The following is a 26784-nucleotide window of genomic DNA, read 5'->3' on the forward strand; positions in this document are numbered from 1 at the left end:
TCTGTGACAATCAAGAGACCGCCAGCAACAGTTGAAGGATGATTTCCCAAGCCCGCCCAAAACGTTATAACTGAATTTTTCATTTAAAAAAATGTCGTTTCTAAGGGTTTCTTCAGGCGAGGCTGTGTCCTACACGAAGCCATCAAGTAAGGCTTTTCAATTGAATGAGGCCGAGTTTGAGGATGATCCCTATATGGCGGAGAAAGTAAAGTCCCTCAAGGCTGCCCAAAAATTGGAAGAGCAATTTCAAAGTAAGTTTCGTTTCCGTATGATGGTCATGGATCATTGTTTACCACCTCACAAACATCAAAAGACTCATATCAAAGTATTGCATGGATGCGGAAAGCGATTGAGGAGGAAGATTTGAAGCGAGAGATGCTTCATCAACAACAGCAAACACAACGCACAACATCAAATGCAAGCGATGTAAGCGAAGAAAACGAAAACGAAATGGAGGAGTTAGAAATAGTGGAAGATGATCACATCACGGAGTAAGTATGCATCTAGTGATCACTTGTAACAAATATGAATTCAATGACATTAATAGTCAATTAGAATTTACATTGGATGATATTCCATTTCCAGCGAATACAGGAGTGCCAATTCATGAACGATTATTGAATTTTGGCTCGAGCTTGTCACTCAAACTGGAAATGATGAAAAAAGCAAAAGAAGAAAAAGAAAGCGAGCCAGCAGCTCCTCAAATTACGGATATCGCCAAGCAAATCAAACGAAAGGGATCTGTTGAAAATCGTTTAATTCAATCGAGAGACGAGCTTAATGCTAGAATCGAAGAACTTCGATTGAGAAAAGAAAAGCAAGAGCTTGAGGAATTACGTGGCCCAAAGATTAACAAGCGATCGAAGATGCTTAAAAGAGAGGAGCCAACCATTGACAGACTGCTGGGATATAGAGAACAAACTCTTGCCAAAAGAGAAATGATAAAACATCAAATCGAAGAAAAGAAGCAACAGGAAATAACAAACAAGCCCCAAATTAACAAAAAGTCACAAAAATTGAAGAGAACGCTGGAGACAATGGTACAGTGGGAAAAGGAGAGAAATTTAAAAACCGAACAGTTGCGGAATGAAATTAAAAAACAGCAAGAAGAACAACTTCAGAATCCTAAAATCAACCCCATTAGCGAAAAACTCGTGTCACAAATGGAGAGAGGACAAGATATTGGAGAGTATCTCATACAAAGATATGAACAAAAGAAGATGGAAAAGGAAATGAAAAAGAGATTGGAAAAAGAAAAGGAGAGCATAGAGGCAAAGCCTCAAATTTCCGTTCACTCTGCAAATTTGGAGAGAAAAGGAGTTGTTTTCGAAAGATTATATCAAGACAGTTTGGAGAAAGAGAATAAGAGAAGGGAGTTGATATCTCAAATAGAAAATCAAATTAATCATGGCATTGATCCAAACACAGGTCTTCCCCTTCATAATCCTGTGATTAATCCGCGCTCTGCCTTAATGGAGAGAGAAGAGCCTGTGGAAAAAATACTTCTTAAAAAGAAAGAGGAAAGTGATAGAAAGAAGATGGCCTTAGCAGAACGAGAGAAAAAAGTGCTTGAAGCTCATGGAAGCAAAGTTGGAGCTTACAGCCAACTTTTAGTTGAGCTTTTAGAGAGAAGAACACAAACATCGACCATGGACCGTTTAACACGACCTCCAAAAAAACCAGAACCAAGCATTGCTCAAACTTATTCTTTCAGACCACATATTAACCAAAGTTCTGTTGAAATGGATAAATCAAAGAATCATGGTACACCAAGACAAGAGCTACTGCTTCGTAAAGGATTTGAATACGAAATGCACAAAAAAGAAATTGAACAAAAGATTAAGGAAGAGGAAGAGGAATCATTTTCTCCTGTAGTCTCCGCGAAGAGTAAGAGTATGAAAACGCCAAAGGGCTCAGTCATTGATCGATCCTTAGAGTTTATCAGAAAGAAAGAGCAAAAGATGGAATCCGAAAGAAAACTAAAAGAGTACAAGGAAGCTGAGGAATGTACATTTAAACCTAATGTAAAGAGATTGGATGTGAGTCATATAACACCATGTGATTCTCATTTCAAAACCAAAGAAGAGGAGACAAGCTACGCGGCTGCTCTAAAAAACAGGGAACAACTGAGGCAAAAAGCCACCACTCCAAGACAGGAAAGTAAAAAATCTCGAGTGAAGGAGGAGAACAAGAACCCAAATGAAACAAAGAAGGATACTCCCAACAATGCAGGTCCAGTGACAGGAAAAGCCAGTGCTCAGTCAAGTTGGGCTCAACCAAGGCCAAAAAGTCGTGGCTCTTCCTATGCTGCCAAACTCGCCAAAGAACAAGCAGGCCCTATGGAAGAGCAATCAAAACATGCTCCTCAACCTCAAAAACTCAAGTATCAACAAGAGAAGCAACCAAATAATCAAAAGGTAGATGCCACTCGTTCTTCTGTTCCTGCTCAAAATCATCGATATGATGAGTTGGGAGAGCCAAGTAGTGAATTTCTTGACGACAATGATATTGTGTACGAAGATGTGGATCCAGAACTTGAATTTGAGGAACTCAAACGGCTCGTTGAGAATGATAAGGGCAAGATCAAGTCTCAAATTTCCAAAGCACTCCAAGTTGAACCTCCCACAGTCACCAATATGAAGAGTCATCGTTTATCAGATTCACCTTCGATACGTGATTTACTGGACTCTCAGTCTACGTTAACCGAATTGTATCGCCTTTCCAATGAGAAGGAATCTACTTTGAAAGAGGTGGAACGAAACATTCCTTCAAGCTTGACACCTCAGGCCTATCAGATGATTACGGACATGATTCGAAAATCAAAAAAATGAAGGGACTGTTGTAATATACATTCATTGCATTCAATTCACATAAAATAATATTATAATATTATTCGATAGTTACAATATTGTGTGTGGGTTTAGAATGCGCCAAAAATTACAAAATAAAAATACAAAAAATTTTATTTACATGTCTCAACACGATTTCAACGGTAAGTCTGCCGTTTGTATTTTGTTTCTCAAAAAATCACCATCATTCATTGATCTCTGCGATTAGGAATGTCGAGTGGAGGAGAAGAATCCAAAAGCATGTTTGTTGGAGCAAGTCTTCAGTCTACCAACAATCAATTAGTAAAATGTAAGTGTGAGTAATTCCGAGATCAATATATTAATGACTGATTTTGGAAGGTATTGAGGAATTGCGATTAAGAAGGGATGAAGTTACAAGGCAGATTATAAAAGAAGAGGAAGAGAAGAACCGTATCCAAAATGAGCTTCGTGTGCTTTCCGAGAAACTCAATCGCCTCAATGACGGCTTGAGCAGAAAATTACAAGCAAAGCAAGAGTATGAAAGAACGCTGCAAGAAACAGAGGCAGCCTACAACAAGGTAAGATCCTCAGCGACACGTGTGTGTAACAATTTTCATTCCAACAAAATCAATTTCAACAGATTTTGGAGAGTTCTCAAACATTGCTTCATGTGTTGAAACGAGAGAGTGCGAGCCTTTCCAAGAAAGTCGGGCAATAATTGTCTATTATTTCAATATTTCATTTTAGTATTACATGATGAAATTTCTAAATGACCTATAATTGACCACCCAACCATTCTCCAAAAGGGATAACACCACCCCTTTCAACAAGAACACTCCCTCTGAATTGCCTGTCTGTTAAACACGCATGTTGGCTCGTTCGAGTCTCTAATTTCTTCACTCCCAATAAATTCCGCCTTTTTGAAAATGGAAAAAATGTGTGCAAGAGGAGTGCTGTTGTTGTCGAGGAATGACTCTCAAAGACTTTTCCGATGGCTTGTAACACCAAATCAGAATGTTTGGAACAAGCAATGTTTTTCAAAGACAATCATATTTAAAACAACATGTATGACCCGATGTTTTTCCACGTCGAGCACGTTCATGCATCAATCCAATAACCAAGAAAATAATAACATTTCATCCTCTCATCATCACAGCAAATCACACACAGTGGTAAAGCCTCCTGAACCTAGATTGCACAGTTTTGAAGGTCTACAACCGAACGCAACTAATTTAACACAATATAATACTGTAAATCGTTCTCCTCGGGTTAAACATCACATTTACACCGAAACTGATGAACGAGATAGCTTTTCGTCAAAAAATGGAGATCTGGCTGAATCCGCGAGAACATTGACACAAAAAAACCCACAAGATGCTATCAATATTATCAAAACATCTTGTGCACTCGACAGCAATGGGAGGATAGATATTTTACATTTACTTTCTCAAGAAAGAGGTATTGACGTACTCTGGAGACTTCATCAGGCATATTCCGAAATTGGAAACCTTGAGGAAATGAAGCATATTTATTTGACTGTTGCGGCTCAACAAAATATTGATTCTATGTCGAAAAATATGTTTAAACAGGAGTTTGTCACTTGTTATTCTAAGAATGGAAATTTCAAAGTGGCATTTCAATTATTGAACGATCTGCCAATTTCGAGAAAATGGATTTATTTATTTGTTGACACATCAAACGAAATTCTGAAGAGAAATGTTGAAGATGTGTATCTCATCATCAAGTACCTATCTCAGTGCATTGATAATAGAATGGAGGAAATTAAAAAGAAAATTCACAATCCGGAATTGTTAGAGCAATACACTCGAAATATAACCCATGAAGATTCTAAAATCACAACTAATAGCCAGCACACATATCACTCACTAGAAAGCTCGCTCCGAAAAATTAAGTTATTCTTTGAAACTTTTGGCCTTGAATCACGCTTTATCCAATTCTCTCTCATGATTGCTGAAGCCTACTCCTCTCTTGGCGAACAAGCGATCGTAGAGACCATTTTCAAATTTTCACTTGACACAAAAAAGAGTGAAAAACGTCTGAACGAAACTGTCAAATCTAGAAAACTGAAAACATTAGCTATGCAGTCGCTCATATATCAAAACAGACACCAAGACGCTATCTCGTTGTTTTTTGACAAAACCATTCCATCAGATAACAGTAGTTTTGAGCAATTAATGAAAGCATGCATTGAAAGTGGACAAATGGATTTTGCAATTTTTTTATACAACAAGTACATTACAAACCCAACATTGGGCATATATGTTGAGTTAATTAAGGCTTACATTCTAAAAGGGTCATTTCAAAAAGCAGAGGAGTTAATGAAAGAATTTTTGGAGGTAACTACTATCCCAGAGCATCGTAAAATGGTATTGAAGACATTGCTAATAAGAACTTACGCTCAGAATGGCCTCATTCATCAAGCTCAAAAATTATTTGATATCATCACTCGACCTGACACTCAATGCTGCAATGAATTAATGAAAGCATACTGCCACATGGGTGACAGTGTGAAGGTTAGAGAAATTTTCATGAATATTTCTGAAAAGGATGCAACGAGTTATTTGTATCTACTGGAGAGTTATATCATTGATTCTAATTCTGTATCCGCTCTAAAAGCGTATGAGCAAATTCCAGAACCTGCTAGTATTCATGCGGATGCTGTTATACGAACTATTTTGAAAGATGTGAACTTCGGTGGCCTTGGACAAGCTCTTCAATTTTTTTACACACTCGAAAATCCTTCGTTGAGCACTCAGAAACACATATTGAGAGCTCTCGCAAAGTTTGGCACTAAGAATCAAGTTGATGAATTTTTGCAGGGTATACCTAATCCAGATACTGAATGTTTTAGCTGTCTACTGCTACACATATTAAAACGTGACAGCGCTGATATTGAGTCTGCTCAAAAAGTGTTCGCCATGATTCCGAATCCTGATGGTATTTGTTACGGTTACATGATATGCATTTATGGCAAAGCAGGAGATTTAGATATGGTAAATCAGTTGTTTCAGGAGTTTCCATCCACTTTTACAATACAAGCCTATACCAATGCGTATATATCGAACAACAAGTCCAAAGAATTGTTAGAACAGTTTCCTCAACTAATTACCAAATATCCTCGTTGCTTTAACACTAATGACGCTTATTTATCAGCAATTCGGGATTCAATCACCCATAAGAACCCATATTCAGCTTTGGAATTTTTCGATATTTATATGGCGCATGCAAAAATCAAGTTCGCTCATGATTTTGTTTCAATTCTTGAATTTGTTGGAACTGGGGGAGATGTTGCGAAATTCAGAAAAATGCAGCCACTCGTTCAGAAAATATGGGAAGCCCTACCAAAATGTATTGCCACACCAAATGTCCGTAGCAAGGTCGAGAATTTAGCATCACAAATTATGGAGATATTGAAAGAATCATGATTTAAAAAATTAGTACTCTTTTCACAACTTGTCCATCGATGACAACAACTGATAATTTTATCTAATCATCATTTTTACGTGGAGGATGTTTGAAGGCTTCTGGATTCTTTTCCATGATCTCTCTCAATAAATCTTGCTTTTGTTTTTCTTCGGATGTTGGCAATCCTAATTGTTTTTGACGTTGATCGTACATCATCTTTTCAACTGTTGCTCTTGCTTCTGGGTCCAAATCGCTAAGCTTGGATGTTTCAGGTTCAATTTTTCTGGTGTCAATTTCTGCATCACTTTCCGTTAATTTACTCCACCATTGCATGGTGTTTGCCTTTTGTAAAAAGATAACAACTTCCTTTTTGTCATCAATTTGCCAAAATGAATCATCCACAATAACTTTTTCATGTAATTTTCCCTTTTAAAAAAAGATTATATATAATGATTAATATAATGATTAGTATAATGATTGCAGGTTAACGTGTCATTCATTGATCATCCATTAGATCATCCATATATCAAGTCGTGTTTGCAATTTAATAAAGCATGATAATCCCGATCTCGAACAAGAAACACAACCTACATCAATAATGGGTTCTCCTCCTTTAAGCCCAACTTTCAAATGATTTGGCGAAATCACCACATTAACTTGCTTTCCGGTGGTTCCCACTGGTACCGGAACATGAACAGTCACCTCTGCCAAGGTTTGGGTGAAAGAATACTTTTCATAATCGGCTCCGTTGCCTCTGTTTGGGGTCTTGAGTGAAGAGGATGATTCCGTCATTTTTTTTTGATTTCCGAAAACAACTTCCGAATAAAGCTCAGCATTTAATCTTGAAAGTGTATAGAGTTGAATGTTTTCAATTGTATTTACAAAAGTATTACTCTCAATGTTGAGCACCGATGTATCACAAATTTAGTATTTACATTTCATTGTTGATGATGACATTTTCAGCCAGAATAAATTAATGTTCAAGTTGCTCCGAGAATGGATCTTCTACATTCTTTTTCATCTTCATTGCTCTTTCAAGAGCTTCCTTTTCCATTTCCTCAATTTTTTGTAACGTTATTGATTTGAGGGGCATAATTTTAGGTTTACTCAAAATCTCGCTCAGTGTACTCTTCTCGGAATAGACAAGTCCTGCTTTGGCTATCACTTCGGTGATCTTTTGTTCTTGATCCTATCATTGTCGGATGGTATTCAAATTATTCCACGTTTTCGTTATTATTGTATGTGTTGTTGTGTTGTTGTACAACATGAATGTGGTACCACTCATCTCTCAGAATACAAACAGAATACAAACCTTATTGTTTGATGCCATTTTTTCAGTTTGAATTTCCCAATTTTTCGCCAAAAGTTGGAACCATGTCTCTCTCTACATTAAACAAAGTGAAGAAGCATTGCAGGTGAAGCATTGCAGAAACACATGTGCCTTAAACCTTTGGATTTACCTTGTGGTCATACATTTTAAACTTTCGTCTCTGAATGAAAGTATTTCCTCATAAAAGACATGTTTGAAGATGGAAAATAGTTGGTCATCATCGTCATTCACTTCGAGAGAATTTTCATCAATTTCTTTTGCTTTCAGAAGAGCATCATTTTGAAGATAAATGCAGCTTGCAAAGTATTCATGTTGAAGTGCTTGTTTGATAGTTAATCTTGATTCAGGGTTCCATCTTAGCATGCCCTTAAGAAGGTCCGCTTCTAAAGGATGGAAGTTGGTACAAATTTCATCGAGAAGAGGTCGTCTATGTTGGTACTTGTTAGGATCGAGTTTTGATTGAAAGTATTGAATGGATTTGTCTGTACCTTTAAGGTCATGGAGTGAAGGGTAACCTAATACTTCACAAAATTTGTGTAAATGGTCGAGAACTGAACACAGGGAAGCATGTAGACCACACAAAAGAATCATGTATGCAACAAACCATTATTATGTTGCACTCAATAGTCATTCATTGAATGATTTTCGCCCTTACTTACCACCATTCACTCGGAATAATTCTTTATACTTGAACAAACCATGTTCAAGACAAAGTAATTCGAAAAATATACATCCTATCGAGAATGCATCGATGGCTGTTGTTTGTTGATGGTATTGCACTGTATTGTGACAAATAATATTGAATTGTGTCATAACAATGACGGCATTTAGACTGAAAAAAACGTACTCACAACTTCGGGAGGTCTGTAATATCTGAAACAAACGTAAGAACTTCCTTTCTCTGTTTGCTGTTTTTTTGAAAGTCCAAAGTCAGCCAAAACCACCCGTTCTCCATCCATAAGTAAATTTTCTGGCTTTAAATCACGATGAATAATATTGAAACTATGCATATAATTTAGTCCACATAATATTTGGCACATGATATTTCTTGTAATTTCTGGTGATATAGTTTCTTGCAAGATTCTGCTATTTGACATAAAATTGGCTAAATTTCCATCTTTCATAAATTCCAGAACAATGTATAAATCTTGCACTTCTACAGGAAATTCTTCAAGTTGGGAGGGAGAATAAAAACCCTCTCCACCAAAAACACTTGGTGAAAGAGAGCCAATAATCTCTAAATGAGGACTGTTTTGATTTCCGGTAATGTACATATCCACAAGTTTGACAATCTATTTAAAAGTTATTGAGACTGTTTAGTCATGCATTTCGACAAAATATAATTTTCTCACATACATTTGGATGACCATTCAATAATTTCATTATTTTGATTTCTCTCAACAAATGTTTTCTGTGTAGTTTTGAAAATACATCTCCAATCTTCTTAATGGCTACCTCTTTTCCTCCATTTTGATTGTCAAAAGCTTTGAACTGATCATGTATTGAAATTTATAATAAATTATTATAAATCAATAAAATCAATAAAATTATGATTGTGGTCAGTTAATATATATTATTTGGAAGAGTCACAATTACCCATAATAAACAAATCGAGATCGGTGTTTTGAAAATTATGCACCTTAAAATAAATACAAACTTACAACTATCCCGAAGCTACCAATTCCGAGGGCTTTCACAAGCTCTCCCTCCATGGTATGCTTCAAGTCCGGTATGTAGCGTTCTGGGAGCAACACTGTCGTATCATACGATCCTTTATATTTCAAATATTTACAATAAAACATCTTCTTTGATTGAGGTGTTGTAGTATTCGTAAATAATTCCACAGTTGATGGTTGTGGTGGTTTTGTTTGAATAGTAGTAACAGCACTATCAATCGGTGAATCAATTTGTATCTTGAGAGATTTATGTTTGGTGGTGGGAGTCGTAGTACTTGATTTCCTCCGATGATGATTCAGAGAAGACTGCTGTTGTTCCACTTCATCGGAAATGATGGTACATCCAGAATCGACTTGAGTCATTGATGTAGAAGATGGAGATGATCCTGAAGAAGAGGATGATTGGCAAGATGGAGAATTCTCCAACATTGGGTCGGAGTGGATCCAATTACCATCATCATGATGATCATCATCGGACGTTAAGCCTTGCCTCCTCTCCTCATCCTGATGATGATGATTGGAAGACATTTTTTGCTTAATGGACAAATTCAATCGTCCCTTTCGATTCGAGTGTTCATCACTTACTGCAAGTGAAATATTGTCAAACGCTCTCACAGAAATGCTGACTGAAGGTTTATATTTATGGTATTTACTTGCTGGAAATATACGAGCGAATGAGTCAAGGGTCACATGGCCATGTGAAAGAGAGTTGAGATCCTTATCAAGTGGAACAATGACCTTCATTAACCATATATTCTTTCTTAGAAATATATGCTGTCGAAAGGGATCTTTGAAGAGTCACTTGTGACATTCAAATCCAAACCTCCCGCCAAATGAATTACAAAAAAAAGTAAAAAAGAAAAAAAGAATGAAAAGGCTACACACAAGGTCTTCGTCGTCTTTGAACACTGCATCATCATCATTGGGTACACCCTCAGCCAACACACGATCCTCTTTGAATGGTATCATTTCTGTTCAGAGAATCAAAAACACTGCACAAGGAAATCCGTTTATCGACGAAGAGGAAGATTTAAAATTTCATAATTATTCGGAACGTAAATTAAAGCAACCGATAGGACAAACAATCATGGAATTGGCAAATTCAAAATCAAACTCTTCTATGAATAATACAAGCACATCTTCAAGGAAATCTCAAATGAATGGATCCAATACTGCTGCAATTCCATCATCAAGTGTCCAATCCAATACAGATTCCTCAAAACCATTCAAAACTAAAGAAGAGTTGATTTTGGAGGAAGAGTACATTAGAAATTTACAACAACAAATTAATTTACTTTCTACAGAGTTGGATATGCAAAAGAAAGTAAATCAAGAACGAGAACGAAAAATGGCTGAAAAAACAGAGGTCTTGGAAGATCCAATTCTCACCCTAAAGAAAAAGTTTGCAGAAAAAGATGAGATTAATCATCATTACATTGAAAAGTTTCAACAAGAAATTGCAGATCGTGAGAATACCATTGTCAAGCTAAAAGAAAAATACAAGAAATGGAAAAACAAAAACATTCAAGAGCGAGAAACTGCAAAACAAGAAATAAGGAATATCCATGAAAAATATGTGCCAGAAGTGATCAAACTCGAAAAGCAGGTGGATATGCTTCAATTACGTCTCAAGCAAGAACAAGATGAAAATGAGAGGAAGAATGAGGATGTCAAACAATTCTTGAAAGAGATTGGAGAAATTACCAAGCAACTGGATTTTCTCAAAATGCAAAAAGATCAAGCAGAGAAGCAATTGCAGCCTCTCATGGATGAATTATCTCAAGTGAAAAAGGAGCTCTTGAGCTACAATACAAATCGTGACAAGGACAAGAACGAGATCGAATCGCTGAAAGGAAGACTTGCTAAATACGAAAAAGAGTGGGAAGACGCCGTCCATAATTTGAAGAAAAAAGAATTAGAAACAAAACAACTGGAGCTAGACAAGGAATTGTTGTGTGCTGAGAGAGACAAGGTGAAAGAACAAGTTGTGAATCTGAATCAAAAGAATAACCAACTCGACACGGAAATTACCAAACTACAAACGAAACTGAACGAGACTCAATGGGATTTGACGCGTTTAAAAGTCAATTACGAAAACATTTTAAAAGAAAAAACGAGGCAGGAGAAAGACAACGAAAGAGCACAAACTGAATTTAGAGATAACCAAATTAAGTATGAAGAGATGAAACGACAGTATAAGGAATTGCAAAACAAACTTCAAAGCAAAGAAGAGGAGTTGAAATCATTCCTACACACCCAATTCAACGCTCTTAAGCTCAAAAATGAGAATTTAGAAAACACGCTTAGAGACCTTTCGAACCAAAACGAGATGCTTCGAAATGAAAACAGAAAACTCACCCAAGAGAATGAGAAATTGTCACACGATAAAGAAATGTGGCTTGCTGAGAAAGATCAGTATGAAAAGAACGACATTCAACGAAGAATTCTCGTGAAGAAGCTCAAAAACCAGCTCAAGCTTTCCATGGCTGTCACTGCCATTGACAAGCAACAGTTGTCGACGATATTCAAATCAAACGTTAGCATTGCAGAGAGTATCAAGTCGTTAATGGATGTCATCAAAGAAGGAAACGAAATTACTGAAGAAGAAAAACAGTTTATGAATCAATCACAACCCACAAAGGAACATAGTATTGAAAATGCTAATCCAAGTCAAAAGCGATAACAACTTCTGTTCTATTTGGAAACGGTCCTTTCAATTTCATCTCCTCAAATCTTGTGAAAGAAGCAGAGGGTCTTCTACACGAAAATATTGATTGATTCATTATCGTCCAAATTCGAATGTCACAGTCAAGTGATAGTCAGAGTGCTCAATTATGAACAGACATGCTGCTTGTTAGTTTTCGGATGTATTCCTGAAGGAAATAGCTCTTCTTGATCACCTCGAAATTTCTAACAGAATTGCTGAACCACTCTGCTTGAGACATTTTCTTGAAGACTGGTTTTGGCATTGTATGAATACCTTTCTTTAGTAAATTAATAGAATCCTCAATGTCCTCAATCTATTCAAAATTTTGAGCAATCCATGATTGTGAATAATTATGTGATTAATCGCTTGAACATGTTAAAAAAATTTCATACCTTCTTAGATGCATAGGGAATCATAAAGAAATTCACAGTTTCGTTTTTCTTGAAATTATGATGCCACATATGTGGATGGATATGACCATTCTTTCTAAAGTTTGTACTTGAAAAGTACGAATCAAGCAACGCTTGCATGTGCTTAATATTCAATTCGCTCATATCCCTAGGGTGTACCTTGTTGAGAACAAAAACAATTTCAGGAACGTGACCTTCAAGATTAGTTGTTGCAGAGGAAGAAATCTTTCCACACTGAGTAATGCTTGGTACTCCTTGTTGTAACATTCGAATTGTTTGAATAAACTGAAACATTTTGAATTGTTCAAGAACATCAGATTGATGATCCAACAGTACAATAACAACATGCGCAACACTGAATACAAACAATGCAATTTGAAGACTAGTAATGTCAACAAAACTCTCCAAAGCAGCAATTGATACGGCCTCGACGGAGGTCTCAAATGACTTAGATCCGCTAGAAGTGAGCCCAGCACCATGTCCAGATGTGGAATAATAGTGGCTACCACCGCTTGTTGGATGTTGAGCTGGAGAGGCAAACAATGGCTGAGTATCAATGAATATTTGCTGGTCCGAAGTTCTATAAATGTCAACACCACTTGTCTTATATTTGCAATCTAGAAAACAGTCTAAATCCTCAACAGCAAAAACCTCTCGGTTTCCAATAAGAGAATTCAAAATAAGAGATTTACCACTTCCTTGCTTGCCAATAACTCCAATAACAGAATAGTTATTACTTTCAGTGGATAATTGCTTATCATTTGGAAATAAATTTGCAAGTTGTTGCAGATGTTGATTGGATTGCAATTCTAGAATACTGTTATACAATCCGGAAGCATTTTCGTGAATAAGACTTAACCCCTTGTTGGTAAATCCTTGAATAATTGGATGATCTTGAGGCTTTTGTGCTGCAACAGATGATGTACTTGGTTTGTTTGTCTCGAGTTGGCCTCCATTCAACTCAACCTTGGAGGACGCGACTCTCGTTGCAATATTCACTGGCTGCTGTGTTTGTGCAACCACAATGTTTGCCGATGTATAATTCTGGCTAATAATATCACCGAATGCTTGTTGTGATGTTTGAGAAGCGTCTGCGCTGCTCTTAGTTGTAGGCTTTTGTAACAATTGAATACCTCCAGCAGTTGTTGATGCTGACAAAGTACCATTCGCTGGCACTTGTGGCTCGGTTTGACTTCTCTTTGGAGCCAATAGTATTTGTGGAGTACCTTTGATTTGAACATTGGGTTTGGAAACTAGGCTTTTGTAATTGGACTTTGTTGGAGAAGTGATGCCTTTACCTTCGTGTGTTGTTGATGATCCACTAGCAGATCCCTTTCCGGATGAAGCGTTTGGTGAGGTCATGAGATTAGATCCATAGAATTGGGGTGTTTGATGTTGCTTCTTTCTTGAGGAGCTACTACTACTGCTGCTACCACTCGTATTGGAATTTACTCTTGCCGATGATGATGATCCATTGTTGTTGTTGGCATTCATGGTAATGTTCATTTGACCACCACTTGGATTGCTACTATTACTAGTAGAAGAAGAGATGGTAAACCTCGGATTGGATGGTGGTGTTAGTGATGATGATGATGATTGATGCTGCTGCTGATGGTGCTGGTTCATACTCTGTTATTCATTTCAACATATCATAGGCCGCTTTGTATAACCAACGAGAATTTAATAAATTAATTCCAGTTTCTGAAACTAAGTGTAATATAGTGATGAACGGAATCGAGATTCTAACGTTAGATGAGAACACCAATCTATGAAATCGAATTTAATCTTTTCCCAATAATAATAATAATAATGAAAAAAAATCACCACTTGATGCTGGAAAAATAATTTTTTTGAAATATAATTTTATTGTTTTCGAAATTGTGAAAACTCAGAGTTGGATTTGATTCAAATGTTGTTTCATTTCCTCCTCCTTTTGTTCTCTCAATCCTGACATGCCTTGCAAAGCATGAGGTGGGAAATAACATTCACTGAACTTGTCTAATTGCGAGGAGAAAATGGCAAGCTCTTCCTCTTCGCTATAAAAAGCACCCTCAATGAGAGAATCACCACTTCCACTCGAACCAAAGAAGGAACTTGTAAAACCACTCACACCACCGCCACTACTACTATTACCTTGCAAAAAAGATTGTGCGGATGATGCAACAGAGGGTACAAAGGTTGTCTTGTAAGAAGCTGTCCAATAAAAACAATACACAACACTCAATATCAATATGAGAGACATGAGGAAGAGATGAATATAAGTCACATCACCAGTCTTGGCAAAGAAGAGAGTAATGTAAATTTGAGCAAGGATGAGACATGCAAAGGTTTTTTGTACGACCATTTTGTTTCTCTCTCGATAGGATGTAATGTCTGGTGAGATTTTGAATCGAGCTCGATCATTCTTTGAGCACAATCTTGAAATATTGTATCGATCAACAATGTGCTTCACTAAAAAGTAGAAAAATCCAACTGGTAACACAAGTGGAACGAATACAGAGAAGGTTAACAAAATTCCAAAATAGCTTGTTAAATATCCATATTCGAGAGGAAGATCAAATTCAGCAATGGTGGTTGCTTGTTCCTTTTCCTCCTCTGTGACACTCTTAAATCTCAAATAGAAATATTTGATAAGATCTTTCATTCGAATAATGTCAACAAAACATCCCAACAAGGCATATTGAATGACATAGTTCAAGAAGAAGGCACCCGATTGAGGTAAAAATAATCGATCGAACAAAGTTCTCCAATCTTCTCCGCTTCCTTCTGTTTGGAAATAACGTAAAATACCATCCAATGATGTCAATAAACAAACTGGAAGTACCAATGTTGACAGAATCAAATAAACAAATAATCTCAAAAGGTAAACTCGAGACTCTTCAGAATAGGCCTTATATTTCTCCAATGAGGTTAATATTGGAATAGTCATTGGCAATAATTGAGTTACTAAGAAGAGTAATAGAGTTGGCAAATAGTGGAACAATAAATCTCCAGTATATCCACTTGCTTGTTTCAATTGGTTGAACGCTTCAGCAGCTTGTGGAATTCTGTTTGCAATTGTTTGAATTGCAGACACAATAGCGAGAGGACTTGTGAAAAATAGCAACAAAATGAGAAGTGCAACATTCACAAATCCAACTCTTACACCTCTTTGCTTACTTGTCACAGCATAATTCTTCCAATTGATGTCACTTGGTTCGTAGGTACGAGGTTCAATTCGGAAATCAAGTCCTTCATTAGTTTTGAACCATTTCAAGCCATTCATGCATTGAGATTTACACTCGGATGCGTCATGAATCGATTTGAAAATTATGTGGCCATATCCAGTTGCTTTTGGCATCATTTCAAACGTATGTTCCCAATCAGAAATTTTTTGTTCTAATTTTTCTTTTTGTTCTCTCCAATAATTCAAGGCATCCACTCTCTCAACAATTTTTGAAAAGCAATTGGCCTTCTTGGAGCTCGATTCGAATAACTTGATCAATTTCACATGCTTATTTGTTTCATTTTTCACAAATTCATAGTGTTTGATTTGTTGGAGAGCGTTTTGGTATTCCTCTTCGAGTTTAATTCGTTCACTCGTATCATGAATTAATCGACAGGAATAAATTCTTAAATTTGGAAATACACTTTCCACTGCTTTTCTAAATTTCATATTGTCAGTGCATTCAACTGGAAGATCCTTGACAAGTACAGCATAGTTGCTGACCATACTGTAAGTCGATCCATAATTGGAAGGAGCATTTGTATTGGACAAGGTCAGTAATCGTCCTTGATCAGCACCAGTAGATGCTGAATTGCTGTTGTTGTGATTACCAGTATCAGATTCAATACTATCGACAGTTCCTCCTCCACCATCCATATTAATATATTGTGTCACAAACTTTGATGAGGAAAATCGGTGCAATAAAAAGAACACCAAAAGTGAAAAGGCATAAAACAAGATCACATGAGCATACATTCGATCAGGAAGTGACAACACCATATTCACACTGGTTCTATACAGAAAAGAAGAGGTCTCAATCTGAGTGGTATTTAAAAGACTCGAATTGGCAATGGTTGGTGTTCCTGTCAAATGCAATGGCAACAAGACACTCAATCCAATCACCATTGCAAATCCAAAAAACAATATGAATTGATGTTGATACCACAAATACACGCTCACTTCTTGTCCATATAATTTTCCAATTTTCACATATTCACTTTCAAGGAAGAGCCAAGAATAGAGTCGATAAAAGAAGCGAGAAAGAACATTTTGTTGAGCAGAGGAGGAGGAGGATAAACTGGGTGATGATGGAGTGCTACTACTACTACTACTCACGGATGGCTGTTTCTTCTTCTTCCATAATCTTAAATTTTGAAGACAACAAAACAAAATCAATAACCCCAATAAAAAAACCTGATTTGGAAAAAGTGTCACAAGTGACGATCAGGGTGAATAAATTTTATGTGTGTGATCACGAAATCCATGTAGCAAATTATAATTGGTGATTCATGATTCAAAATAAACATTTCGTTTAAATATTCATCAGTCAACAATCGGGAACTGGAAGTGGTCAACCTTCTACTTACACATCCATCGAGAATGAGAATAAAACTGACACCACTATGATTAGATTGTAATTGCAATACTTGTGAAGAATTTAAACTATTCGTTGTGATGATGGTCGATGATGATATGGAATCTCCATTTTGTAGTGTCGACGTTGTCATTATGATTGCTGTTGTGTGTCAAAGTCAGAGCAGCGCTGCAACAATTTTTTTGTGCTCCTCGATGACAGGTCCAAAGACATCGATTATGACATCTAAATTCTTTTGAACCTTAAGGTCCATGTTCAGAAAATGCTCTTAGATCCTTCCACTGGGTTCAAACCACAGAGGGGAAAATTATTCAACCAAATGCTATACTTCCACTCGCCTGTGAATCTCTATTTTCTACATGAGGTTGCTCTTGTTGTTACACACAAGAACTATTTCTGTGTTCCAACTGCAGGCCAACCGCAATAATACTAAACCCAAAGTTCGAAGGAATCCGGGTAATGAATCGGGTAATAACATACTTTTAGGATTCTCAATGAGGGTCAAAAAAATTTCCTTTTCAAGAATTTTGAATTTCCTGAACACGCACTCCATGACTGGTTGACCAAAAACCACTGAACGAGCCTTCATCTTCTCCAATTTTCCATGATGCATGCACTCCATCCTCTCGATATACCCTTCCAAACAACATTTTCGAAAATCCATAAAAGTACATTTTCAGCATTAGCATCACCATTTGAATATTCGGAATCAGAAAGAAAAAAACCAAACCACACGATCCGCTTGAGGGCCAAATTGTTTCGTTGTCGTCGGGAAACCATACAACACTACCACCACCACAACCCCGTAACACACTCCGATCTGATAAACGACCACCACAACAATCAAGGCTTTTTTGAGTCTATTGGTTGAGATAATACTTGAACGTTTGTGAATAATATCGGAAAGAAAACACACACATGAGGATACTATCAAGATGGTTGCAACGTCCATGTATGATAGAATTGACGCAGAAAAAAGATGAATTGCCTGATTTCACTCACCAACAGGGTGATGATGGTTGGGTTGTTAATAACAAGCATGTTCTCCACAAGACGTATAGAATCAATGGACACTGGATGCTCATCAAGGGCTTGGTGGTGATTCTATTGTGTTTGGGTTGCATGAGTTTGTCGTATTTTGAAATATTTCGAAAGGTATCGTTGTCGCCGAGTGACAACATGAACCAATTGAAATCACTGCATCTTTCCTTAGATAAGAGTCATGAATATAATGTCATGTTCCTCAATAAGACCCAAAATTTTGGAGACACCTCCTCTCAGAATTCAGATTCTCCTCAAGAGAATACCAAACTTTGCTCGAAAATTGCTACCTATGAATTAGATCAATGTCAATTTGCAAAGGAAAACTGCATGTCACCACTTGGTGGCATGTTAAATTATATTTTTATTCGTTATTGCACCTTCCAGAAGTTAGAACCATTGTTCTATGTTTTGGCCTTTCTGTGGATGGTCTTTTTATTTTACATGCTTTCGAGTAGGTGTTTCAATTTTCATGTTTCTTTCCTTTTAATGCGAATGATCACAAATCCAACAACAGCCACTGCTGAAGATTATTTTTGCCCGAGTCTTGCAGAAATTTCTCGAATTTTAAGATTGAGTCCTGATATTGCTGGTGTAACTTTTCTCTCATTTGGAAATGGGGCTCCAGATATTTTCAGTACCATTGCAGGCATTTTCTCTGGAAGCACTGGATTTGGGCTAGGTGAGCCAATTGGATCTGGACTTTTTATTTGTAGTGTATTGCTTGCATGCGTCACTTTGGTTGTGAAAGAAGCAAAAGTGTCAGCCTTTCCTTTTCTGAGAGACGTCATTACCTATCTCATAAGTGTTACATTTGTGTTTGTGATCATCTTGGTCGATGGTTCAATCAATTTATGGCAAAGTATTTCATTTCTGGCCATTTATGTTGCATATGTGGTGTTTGTCATTGGAAGTAAGCTTGCCATGAATAGGATACAAAACAGAAAGCAAAAAATTCAAGAAAAAAGAAGGTGCCTTATCAACAACGAGGATCCATGTGTAGTTTGTGACTCTACCGATAATGAAAAACAAAGTCTCATCCAAGAGCAATACTATACGAAATATGACGAGCTCCTCTCTGAGGACAGTTCCTTCGATGAAGCAGATTCTTCATCATCGGGCTGGAAGGAAGGCAAGCAACCCACGCTTCGATTCTCCAAAGTTGAGGATATTCCTGACAAGGTGATTGAAATTTTACGAAAGAAGCAACACCATTATGGAGCTCAATATAACCCAAAGTTTGGAATCTTTTTCTATGAGACGCCATCTTTGGACAATTTGAGCAGTCAAAAGTTGAAATCGATTGACATTGGCTCTGTTATCATTGAAAATCATTTTGATCATAAAAACACAGGAGAAGATGTGTGTGACGCATGTCATGAGGCTGGAGGAAACAGAACTTGGCTCGAAAAAGTGAAATGCAAAGCTTGTCATGTGTGGGCTGAGTTTTTGGATCAGTGCGAATGGGAAGAAAATCGAGGGGAGAAAAGTTATTCTTTTTATTGGTAGCACCAAGCATTTTGATTCGAAATTTGACCATTCCCAAAGCAGATCCAAATGAATGGAGCAAGCTTTTTGCAGTTCTAAATCCAATATTTATGCCTCCATTCGTATTATTTGCTCTCGGATATTTAGACCTGAAGGTGGTCAATTCTGAATTTCCTCTCTGGGCATTACTCTCATTGATAGGACTTGTTTTCTCAGTATTCATCTTTTTCACTTCAAAGGCCAGTCGAAAACCCAAGTATCATATTATGATTGTGGGTGTTTCATTTATCATGTCTGTGATTTGGATTTATACCATTGCCAATGAATTGGTGGATGTGCTCAATTCATTTGGAATCATGTGGAACATTAGTGATTCCATTCTTTCCATTGCCCTTTCTGCTGGCAATAGTTTGAGTGATATGGCTGCTGATGTTGCGGTGGCCAGACAGGGTTTCGTTGAGATGGCTGTTGCTGCTGCGTATAGTGCACCTGGGTTGAGTTTACTTTGTAAGTAGTTTGAAAATTTAAGTTCAGGAAATTGTTGAAAACTTTGTGTGAAATATGAACTAACAACACATGCCAATTTTGGGAACATTTTAAAGTTGGTCTTGGCATTTCCATGACAGCCAATTATATCATGACATCAAACCCATTCCCTATTGAATTTTCTCCAACCCTTATGGTCACTTTTGTTTTCCTCATTGCCGTTTTGATCAGTTCCATTATTGTCGTGCCAGTCGCAAAATTTCATTCTCCCAAAATCTTTGCTTGGTTTCTTATTGCCATGTATTTGGTCTACTTATGTATTGCCATTTTAGTTGAAAGCAAATTATTACTTGCGTGAGTTATTCACACAACTCAACTACACTGGACCATCGATCGAACCATAAATTCAAAAACAAGAACATATTCAGAGAGGACCATGTGTTCAAGGATTGACCACAACATTCATCCCTTAAACATTGACCACTTTTCCTACTATTATATTCGTTTAAGAAAAACAAGTGAAATCGTTTCATAAAAAATGCACAAAAAGTTCTCTAACTTGTTCCGTTTTGAGGTCATCCACAGGAACGTTGTAATCCTGATGATGGCGATGGTCGGGATGATGATGCTTGTTGCAACAAGAGGTGGCTATTCTCTCCAAATTAAAACCATTCCATTAACTCCATCATCATCCTCACCTTCTCCCATTCAAGTCATCCAAACCTCTCTGTATGGACATGAAAGGCTCTCTCCTGGTGTTCCTCTGCAATGGATCAGCACTAGAAAGCAACCCATGCAACATCAGGTACCTCTCGTGAAATTACATTCCCGTATTCAATACCAACAAATCATCGGATTTGGCTGTGCATTAACGGAGGCTGCAGGCTTTACGTTCGCCACCATGAATGATCAAAACAAGCAAAAAATTCTAGACTTGTATTGGACTGAAAAGGGTTTGAATTATACATTGGCTCGAATTCATATGAACTCGTGTGATTTTAGTTTGGATAATTATTCGTGTGATGATGTCGATGGTGATTATGAATTGGTGAATTTTAATATTAGACGAGACAAGTTATTCACTCTTCCTCTCATTAAGAAAGTGCTCAATCAAGTGAAAACTGTTTATCCTAATAAGGGTGGGGGATTCAAAATCTTCTTATCTCCTTGGTCTCCTCCTGCATGGATGAAATACAACAAACAAATGGATGGTAGTGCTCAACCCAATGGTTTGATCAATTCGACACAAACTATGAGTGCATGGGCATTGCATTTCTCAAAATTTGTAACAGCCTACAAGAAAGAAGGTATTGATCGAATGTGGGGTCTCACTGTTCAAAACGAACCTGAATTTGCTGCTCCATGGGACGCTTGTTGTTATACTCCAGATTATCAAGCTTTTTTCATTTCTAATTATTTAGGACCTCGTCTTAAGGCGGATCATCCAGAATTGAAAATTATGATTTATGATCATAATCGTGACCATGTCGAGAAGTGGGCCCAAAGCATCTATTCAAATCCTAAAGCTGCACAATACGTGGATGGAATGGCTTTCCATTGGTATGTCGATGAGGAGTATGAAAATTTGTCACGTGCCTATCGTGTAAATACTCAAAAATTCCTATTGGCCACAGAAGCCTGTTGGGATCATGGTGTTTCGCTTGGAAATTGGTCACGAGGAGAAAAGTATGGTTATGACATTATCAATGATTTGAACAATTACGCAAGTGGTTGGACAGATTGGAATTGTAAGTAGTAGTGCACCTTAATGACATTTTCCAATCATTGTTACTAATATATTAATCATTGTATATTTCGTATTCACATTTCGACAATGATGCCCCTAACTTTGCTGGTTATCATTCACTCTTTGTTGTTAACGAATAGGTATTTTGGATTACCGCGGTGGACCAAATCATTTGCAAAATTTCTGTGACGCGCCAATCATTGCTGATAACAGAACCCAGGAAATTCATATTCAACCAACATATTATTATTTTGGTCACTTCTCGAAATTCATTACTCAAGGATCAAGAAGAATTCATTTCGAGCAATTAATTTCTGATGGCAAACAGAAATTGGACAAGGCTCTTCTTCTCACCTCATTCAAAACTCCAGATAATAAGATTGTTACAGTAGTTCAAAATAAGGAAGAATATCATTTGAATTTTTATTTGGTGGATACTGATGTGTACGGAGAGGAATATTATGCGTTCATTGAGGTACCTCCAAGAGCAATCAAAACTTTGATTTACAAGTATTAGTTTGAGATTTTTTGTTTACATGAGGTTGGTGTGACACTTTCATGTTGTTTGATTAAACCTTTTGTTATGCATGACTCGAAGAAAATTTGACCCTTTTTGTTCAATGATATCATCCAATTTTCATATTGGTCTCGCTCACAACAAGCTCACAACAAGATCATCGAGACACAGCAACAGTTCGCCTGTTAAAAAATTAACACACATACCACGAGGAAGCTTGATTTTTTGAGTAATATCTTGGGTTATGATGGATTTCAACAATTGCCCATCCTGGTTATAAATTGAAAGGTCTTGTGATATCTCGGTGCTGGTAAGAATTAGTTTTGATAGAGAATCATAGAATACCATGTCCATTTTGAAACTTGAGGTCTGCTTTAAATCTTGAATTTTCTTCCATGTTTGTTCTTGATCCTTTTGGAAAATTGAAGCTCCTCTGTGAAAAACAATCATGGTCTCAGAGTCCATAAATTCAATACGACGAAGAAATTGGGCATGCTCTCCAAGTTCAAATGTTCGAATGCATTCACCACTTTCCAGGTTCAAGACAACAATATGGCTTGCACAAATATAGACTTGCTTTTCTGATGGTAAAATAGTTATCCAATCTATGATACATGAACATGATTTTTCATTTCTCCAAATAAATGAACTTGTTAATTCACCCTCATTTTTACAATTCAAAAATGTTTTTAAAGCATATTTTGAAATGGTATGTGCGTCTGCAAGAAGAAGAGCATCATTATGCATTCCATCATAATTTTCTTCAATTCTAAAGAGAAGAGATTTGTTTTTGACTTTTTCAAACACAATGGACTGTTTAAATTCTCGTGAATACAAATCAAACACCTGAATGGCATCTGGTAATGACCTATTCCAGGAATACACATTCACTAAAATGACACCCTGATGATAGGAAATTCCAATCTGTTTCGCATGATAGCGTTCTAGCTCATTTCTAGAAACAGATAGTTGCGAATGGAATCCAAAATTCATGCAAGAAAAGCCTTTTTCTCTCTTTGGAATTTTCCTCATCATTATTTCTTTTAATTTGTTTGAATAGGTTTGAAGGTCCTCCCAATAGTTTTCCTCCACTGATGATGAGGAGGAGGAAGAGGAGGAAGACTCGTTTCTTGAAGAAGAAAAAGATTTCTGATTGAGTGATGAATCCTCCTCTTCCTTCTCACCAATTTGTTGCTCCGACTTGAATGCATGCAACATTAGTTTAACTCTGTGGTTGACCGCCTTGTCTTGCATTTTTTTGAACTTCTTACGAAATTACAGGTACTACATTGCCCTGACGAACAAATAATGGAAATACGAAGCACTCTATCACTCGAGCACTCTCCTTCACAACGAGGTACTTTTTAGACTCAAGAGAAACCAACAAAGAATGTCATGTCCTCTAATTGGGGCAAAATCTTTTTGAACTTCAAGAAATCTTTTTTCTGTCTTCGGCGTCTTTCAATCGACGCTTGACATCTTCTTTTAGACCCATTGCATGATCTAGTCTGTTGGATTTTGTGAGGTTATAGAACACAATCCCTCTTCCAATATCATCGGAATTGGGAACATTTCCAGTCAAAAAAAATTCAACAACATCCCAACAACAGCACTCTCCTCTCACCAGACTCTCACCATCATGACTCGTACGTAGTTTTTTGAAATGCTACCGTTTTGTGTTGTTTTGATGAGAACTAGCGACTTGTCATCATCAAATGGAATTAAATGTATGAAAAACCATGTGGATCATCACGATGGTCAGGCGGAAATCAAAGAGATATTGATCGCCAACGTGCCATGAACAGAAGAAAGAAAGCCGGAGTGGATAAGGACAAGAAGGATGATGGACTCACTCCTCAGCAACGAAAAGAACGTGATGCTGAACGACTCAAACAAAAGATTGCTGCTAAAGAGAAGATGAAGGAAGAACAACAATCTAAATAATGAATTTTACTAATAATAATGAATTTAACCAACGTTGATCATTCCGACACATACAACATCATTATTGGAGAACAATTTTATGAATTACGACTCACACATGAAGATGATTAACTGACAATCTTGTTCACCATCATGTAAATAAATGTATAACAACACAATTTCCAATGTAAACGTAAAACAACCCATCTCTATATGCAGAACACCAAAAACACGATTTATGATCAATCAAAACAACACACAACATTAAAAAATGATCCGATTTGGTTGGAGGCCTCTATCGCAACAACAAAGCCTCATCATCATCGTGTTGATATTGACCACTTTCATTACCACATTACTTATTGGAAATACTCACTGTAAATCCGATAAATCGAGTACATCATCAACAGAACATCCGATATTGTACAGATTTGGAGTATTAATAATTTCAGTAATAATTATTGTGGGTGGATGGTATATCATTGTAAAATGTTTTCTGATTCGGTTCAAGATTGTGAGAGAGCTTCTCGGATTGGAACAGAAAAAACCAACAAAAGTAGTTGTAAAGAAAACTCCACGTGTGGCTTCAATTTCTGTGGATGAAGAATGAGATGCATATTCCTATAACTGAGATATTTTGTACATTTAAATGTAAATATTTAATAATGAACGGATGCTTTCTATTGTACTATTCGAATACACATTATTTGACGCGTGACACATGCACAACAAAAACTACTGGTCCATCTAATTGGTAAGCGAATGCTTGAATGGCAAAGTTTTTCCGACTAAGCGACCAAGCGTCCCAACTAAACCACCATTTCAAGGCCGCTGACCATAAACTGGCAAGTCCATTTGGTTTGAGGCGAAACCATAAAGGCGCCGAAAATATTTTGCTGCTCAACAAAAACGAAAAAAAGGAGCCTGTCAAGGCACTGGTCTGTTTCTTCATCATTCATGGTATTCATGAAAGAGAGCAAAAGAATGAACACAATTACAGACAGCTCTTTACCAATTTCACTCGATTCTGAAAAGTTATCTGCTAGAAATAGTCAGTCTGCCACAACCATTTCCAATAGTAGTGTCGATAGCACAAGTACTGTGCTTCAAAAAGACGTTGTTTCATCAAGTAACATCGCTCCGACTCTAACATCATCGCATCAGTCACCGTCCAATGTAGTTCAATCCAAGGCACCCGTACTGTCTCCTCTCAAGAAATCAATCTGCGACCATCCTCTCAGCAGTGATACGATAAAATCACCCTCAACATGTCACACATCTTCAGGAGAGGTCTCGTCTTCGTCACCAATTCATATACCTCACAACCACGTAGAGAAGCTTAGACATGGCATCAACTCCAACGAGCAGCGATACATTCTTCTTCAAATATGCCCAATTCATGACCTTCTCTCGAAACAAAAGGATTTATACGGCACTGATTTCATAGCGAACTCGCTTGTCACGATCAAGTTTTCACAGAAGGATCTAAATTTCATATTCGAGCTATTCACATCCAAAATTACTCTTCACACGAGAGAATTCAGCAAGCAACTGTTTGAACAATGTTTTGATGGAGCGTCAGCAATGAAAGTTGTCATGGACATTATTTCTCAACACTTCAAACATGTTCTGAGTGCAAGTCTCACCTTGGAGAAATTATCGCTCCATATAGGACAATACTTTTTGACGACTGGCAAGTTTGAACATGTGTTGCGAGAACATTGCTTTAAGAATGTAAATACTCTATTCTATCATCTTTTGAATAATAGCACAAAACCATTAGATACAACACCGCCAACCACTCCACTACCATACATTTCCTCCTTCGCAACCATCAAATTACCCAAGTCTCCAAATTGGTTTTTACTCATTCCTCAAAGTGACACCTTTATCGCTCAACATTCAACTAACAGCGTTGAATTGTTTCAATGTCCTCTCGATGCTCAATCGAATGTTAACACTTCTATTCAATATTCACCAATTCTACGAAATGTCAGTCTTTCTCAACTTAAATACGCCCTCCTTCATGAATTACTGCCTCAAGAGGAAGGAGTAGAAATGCTGTTAAGAAACGATGACATTGGTTTATTTACATTTTTACAGAGGACCAAATTTCAAGAGTATCCCGATTACATTACCATTCAACTACTGTCCGTACGTTCCATGCATCGACTAACTTCTCAATCCACCTTTGCTGCATTCAGTATCAGTAAATATGGTTACAGTGACTGGGGTGCCAATAAGGAACGATTGTTGAACTGGTCGGACAAGTTGGTGAAATTGTGTCAGTCCTCAGAGTGAATCATGAGTTAAGTTTTAACTCCATCAAGCAAAATTGTAATTCGTATGGATATTTGTAAGAGAACAATAGTACTCCCTTATTCCAAAAAATGTGAAGAGGATTTTGATCTTGAGACTCTTTTGTCCACAGTGGCACTCTTCTCAATTTTAGTTTCGACCAAAATAAAAAATCAATTAAAAAAAATTTTATTGAAAGAGTTTGATTGACCCCAAGTGGGATCGGTCATCCATTACGTTTAGTTGTCAAATAATCTTGATAGTATACAGTGTGAGATTTTCCAACCATCAATGTTAGTGCAGTTTGAATCTCAACCCACTTCTTTTGAATTCCTATACATTCCT

General features: G+C 37.0%; 12 protein-coding genes across 12 annotated transcripts; 6 read left to right on the forward strand and 6 right to left on the reverse strand.

The window, feature by feature from the left end:
- Nucleotides 1–91: 91 nt before the first annotated feature.
- Nucleotides 92–2831, forward strand: FDP41_000735 (uncharacterized protein; the record flags this gene model as incomplete). Its single annotated transcript, XM_044711085.1, has 3 exons — nt 92–251; nt 314–491; nt 548–2831. The coding sequence occupies 3 exons, from the start codon at nt 92–94 to the stop codon at nt 2829–2831; spliced, it is 2622 nt and encodes an 873-aa protein (XP_044569549.1).
- Nucleotides 2832–3910: 1079 nt separating this feature from the next.
- Nucleotides 3911–6256, forward strand: FDP41_000736 (uncharacterized protein; the record flags this gene model as incomplete). Its single annotated transcript, XM_044711096.1, has 1 exon — nt 3911–6256. The coding sequence occupies one exon, from the start codon at nt 3911–3913 to the stop codon at nt 6254–6256; it is 2346 nt and encodes a 781-aa protein (XP_044569550.1).
- A 61-nt stretch (nt 6257–6317) lies between these two features.
- FDP41_000737 (uncharacterized protein) lies at nt 6318–7028 on the reverse strand (the record flags this gene model as incomplete). Its single annotated transcript, XM_044711107.1, has 2 exons — nt 6318–6662; nt 6828–7028. The coding sequence occupies 2 exons, from the start codon at nt 7026–7028 to the stop codon at nt 6318–6320; spliced, it is 546 nt and encodes a 181-aa protein (XP_044569551.1).
- A 181-nt stretch (nt 7029–7209) lies between these two features.
- Nucleotides 7210–7566, reverse strand: FDP41_000738 (uncharacterized protein; the record flags this gene model as incomplete). The annotated part of the gene is made up of 2 exons (XM_044711118.1): nt 7210–7425; nt 7549–7566. 2 exons carry the CDS (start codon nt 7564–7566, stop codon nt 7210–7212), a joined length of 234 nt encoding a protein of 77 aa, XP_044569552.1.
- Nucleotides 7567–7692: 126 nt separating this feature from the next.
- Nucleotides 7693–9770, reverse strand: FDP41_000739 (uncharacterized protein; the record flags this gene model as incomplete). The annotated part of the gene is made up of 5 exons (XM_044711129.1): nt 7693–8117; nt 8226–8345; nt 8414–8858; nt 8923–9057; nt 9228–9770. The coding sequence occupies 5 exons, from the start codon at nt 9768–9770 to the stop codon at nt 7693–7695; spliced, it is 1668 nt and encodes a 555-aa protein (XP_044569553.1).
- A 340-nt stretch (nt 9771–10110) lies between these two features.
- FDP41_000740 (uncharacterized protein) lies at nt 10111–11925 on the forward strand (the record flags this gene model as incomplete). The annotated part of the gene is made up of 1 exon (XM_044711141.1): nt 10111–11925. The coding sequence occupies one exon, from the start codon at nt 10111–10113 to the stop codon at nt 11923–11925; it is 1815 nt and encodes a 604-aa protein (XP_044569554.1).
- A 145-nt stretch (nt 11926–12070) lies between these two features.
- On the reverse strand, nt 12071–13985 carry FDP41_000741 (uncharacterized protein; the record flags this gene model as incomplete). The annotated part of the gene is made up of 2 exons (XM_044711152.1): nt 12071–12262; nt 12342–13985. The coding sequence occupies 2 exons, from the start codon at nt 13983–13985 to the stop codon at nt 12071–12073; spliced, it is 1836 nt and encodes a 611-aa protein (XP_044569555.1).
- A 262-nt stretch (nt 13986–14247) lies between these two features.
- On the reverse strand, nt 14248–17072 carry FDP41_000742 (uncharacterized protein; the record flags this gene model as incomplete). The annotated part of the gene is made up of 2 exons (XM_044711163.1): nt 14248–16758; nt 16932–17072. 2 exons carry the CDS (start codon nt 17070–17072, stop codon nt 14248–14250), a joined length of 2652 nt encoding a protein of 883 aa, XP_044569556.1.
- Nucleotides 17073–18118: 1046 nt separating this feature from the next.
- FDP41_000743 (uncharacterized protein) lies at nt 18119–20312 on the forward strand (the record flags this gene model as incomplete). Its single annotated transcript, XM_044711174.1, has 4 exons — nt 18119–18434; nt 18498–19469; nt 19529–19975; nt 20071–20312. The coding sequence occupies 4 exons, from the start codon at nt 18119–18121 to the stop codon at nt 20310–20312; spliced, it is 1977 nt and encodes a 658-aa protein (XP_044569557.1).
- A 267-nt stretch (nt 20313–20579) lies between these two features.
- Nucleotides 20580–22218, forward strand: FDP41_000744 (uncharacterized protein; the record flags this gene model as incomplete). Its single annotated transcript, XM_044711185.1, has 2 exons — nt 20580–21702; nt 21842–22218. 2 exons carry the CDS (start codon nt 20580–20582, stop codon nt 22216–22218), a joined length of 1500 nt encoding a protein of 499 aa, XP_044569558.1.
- Nucleotides 22219–22353: 135 nt separating this feature from the next.
- FDP41_000745 (uncharacterized protein) lies at nt 22354–23472 on the reverse strand (the record flags this gene model as incomplete). Its single annotated transcript, XM_044711196.1, has 1 exon — nt 22354–23472. One exon carries the CDS (start codon nt 23470–23472, stop codon nt 22354–22356), a length of 1119 nt encoding a protein of 372 aa, XP_044569559.1.
- A 1653-nt stretch (nt 23473–25125) lies between these two features.
- On the forward strand, nt 25126–26442 carry FDP41_000746 (uncharacterized protein; the record flags this gene model as incomplete). The annotated part of the gene is made up of 1 exon (XM_044711207.1): nt 25126–26442. The coding sequence occupies one exon, from the start codon at nt 25126–25128 to the stop codon at nt 26440–26442; it is 1317 nt and encodes a 438-aa protein (XP_044569560.1).
- Between the last annotated feature and the right edge of the window lie 342 nt (nt 26443–26784).

Source organism: Naegleria fowleri, assembly GCF_008403515.1.
Source record: "Naegleria fowleri strain ATCC 30894 chromosome Unknown tig2, whole genome shotgun sequence".
In the NCBI taxonomy this organism is placed as follows: Eukaryota; Heterolobosea; class Eutetramitea; order Acrasida; family Naegleriidae; genus Naegleria; species Naegleria fowleri.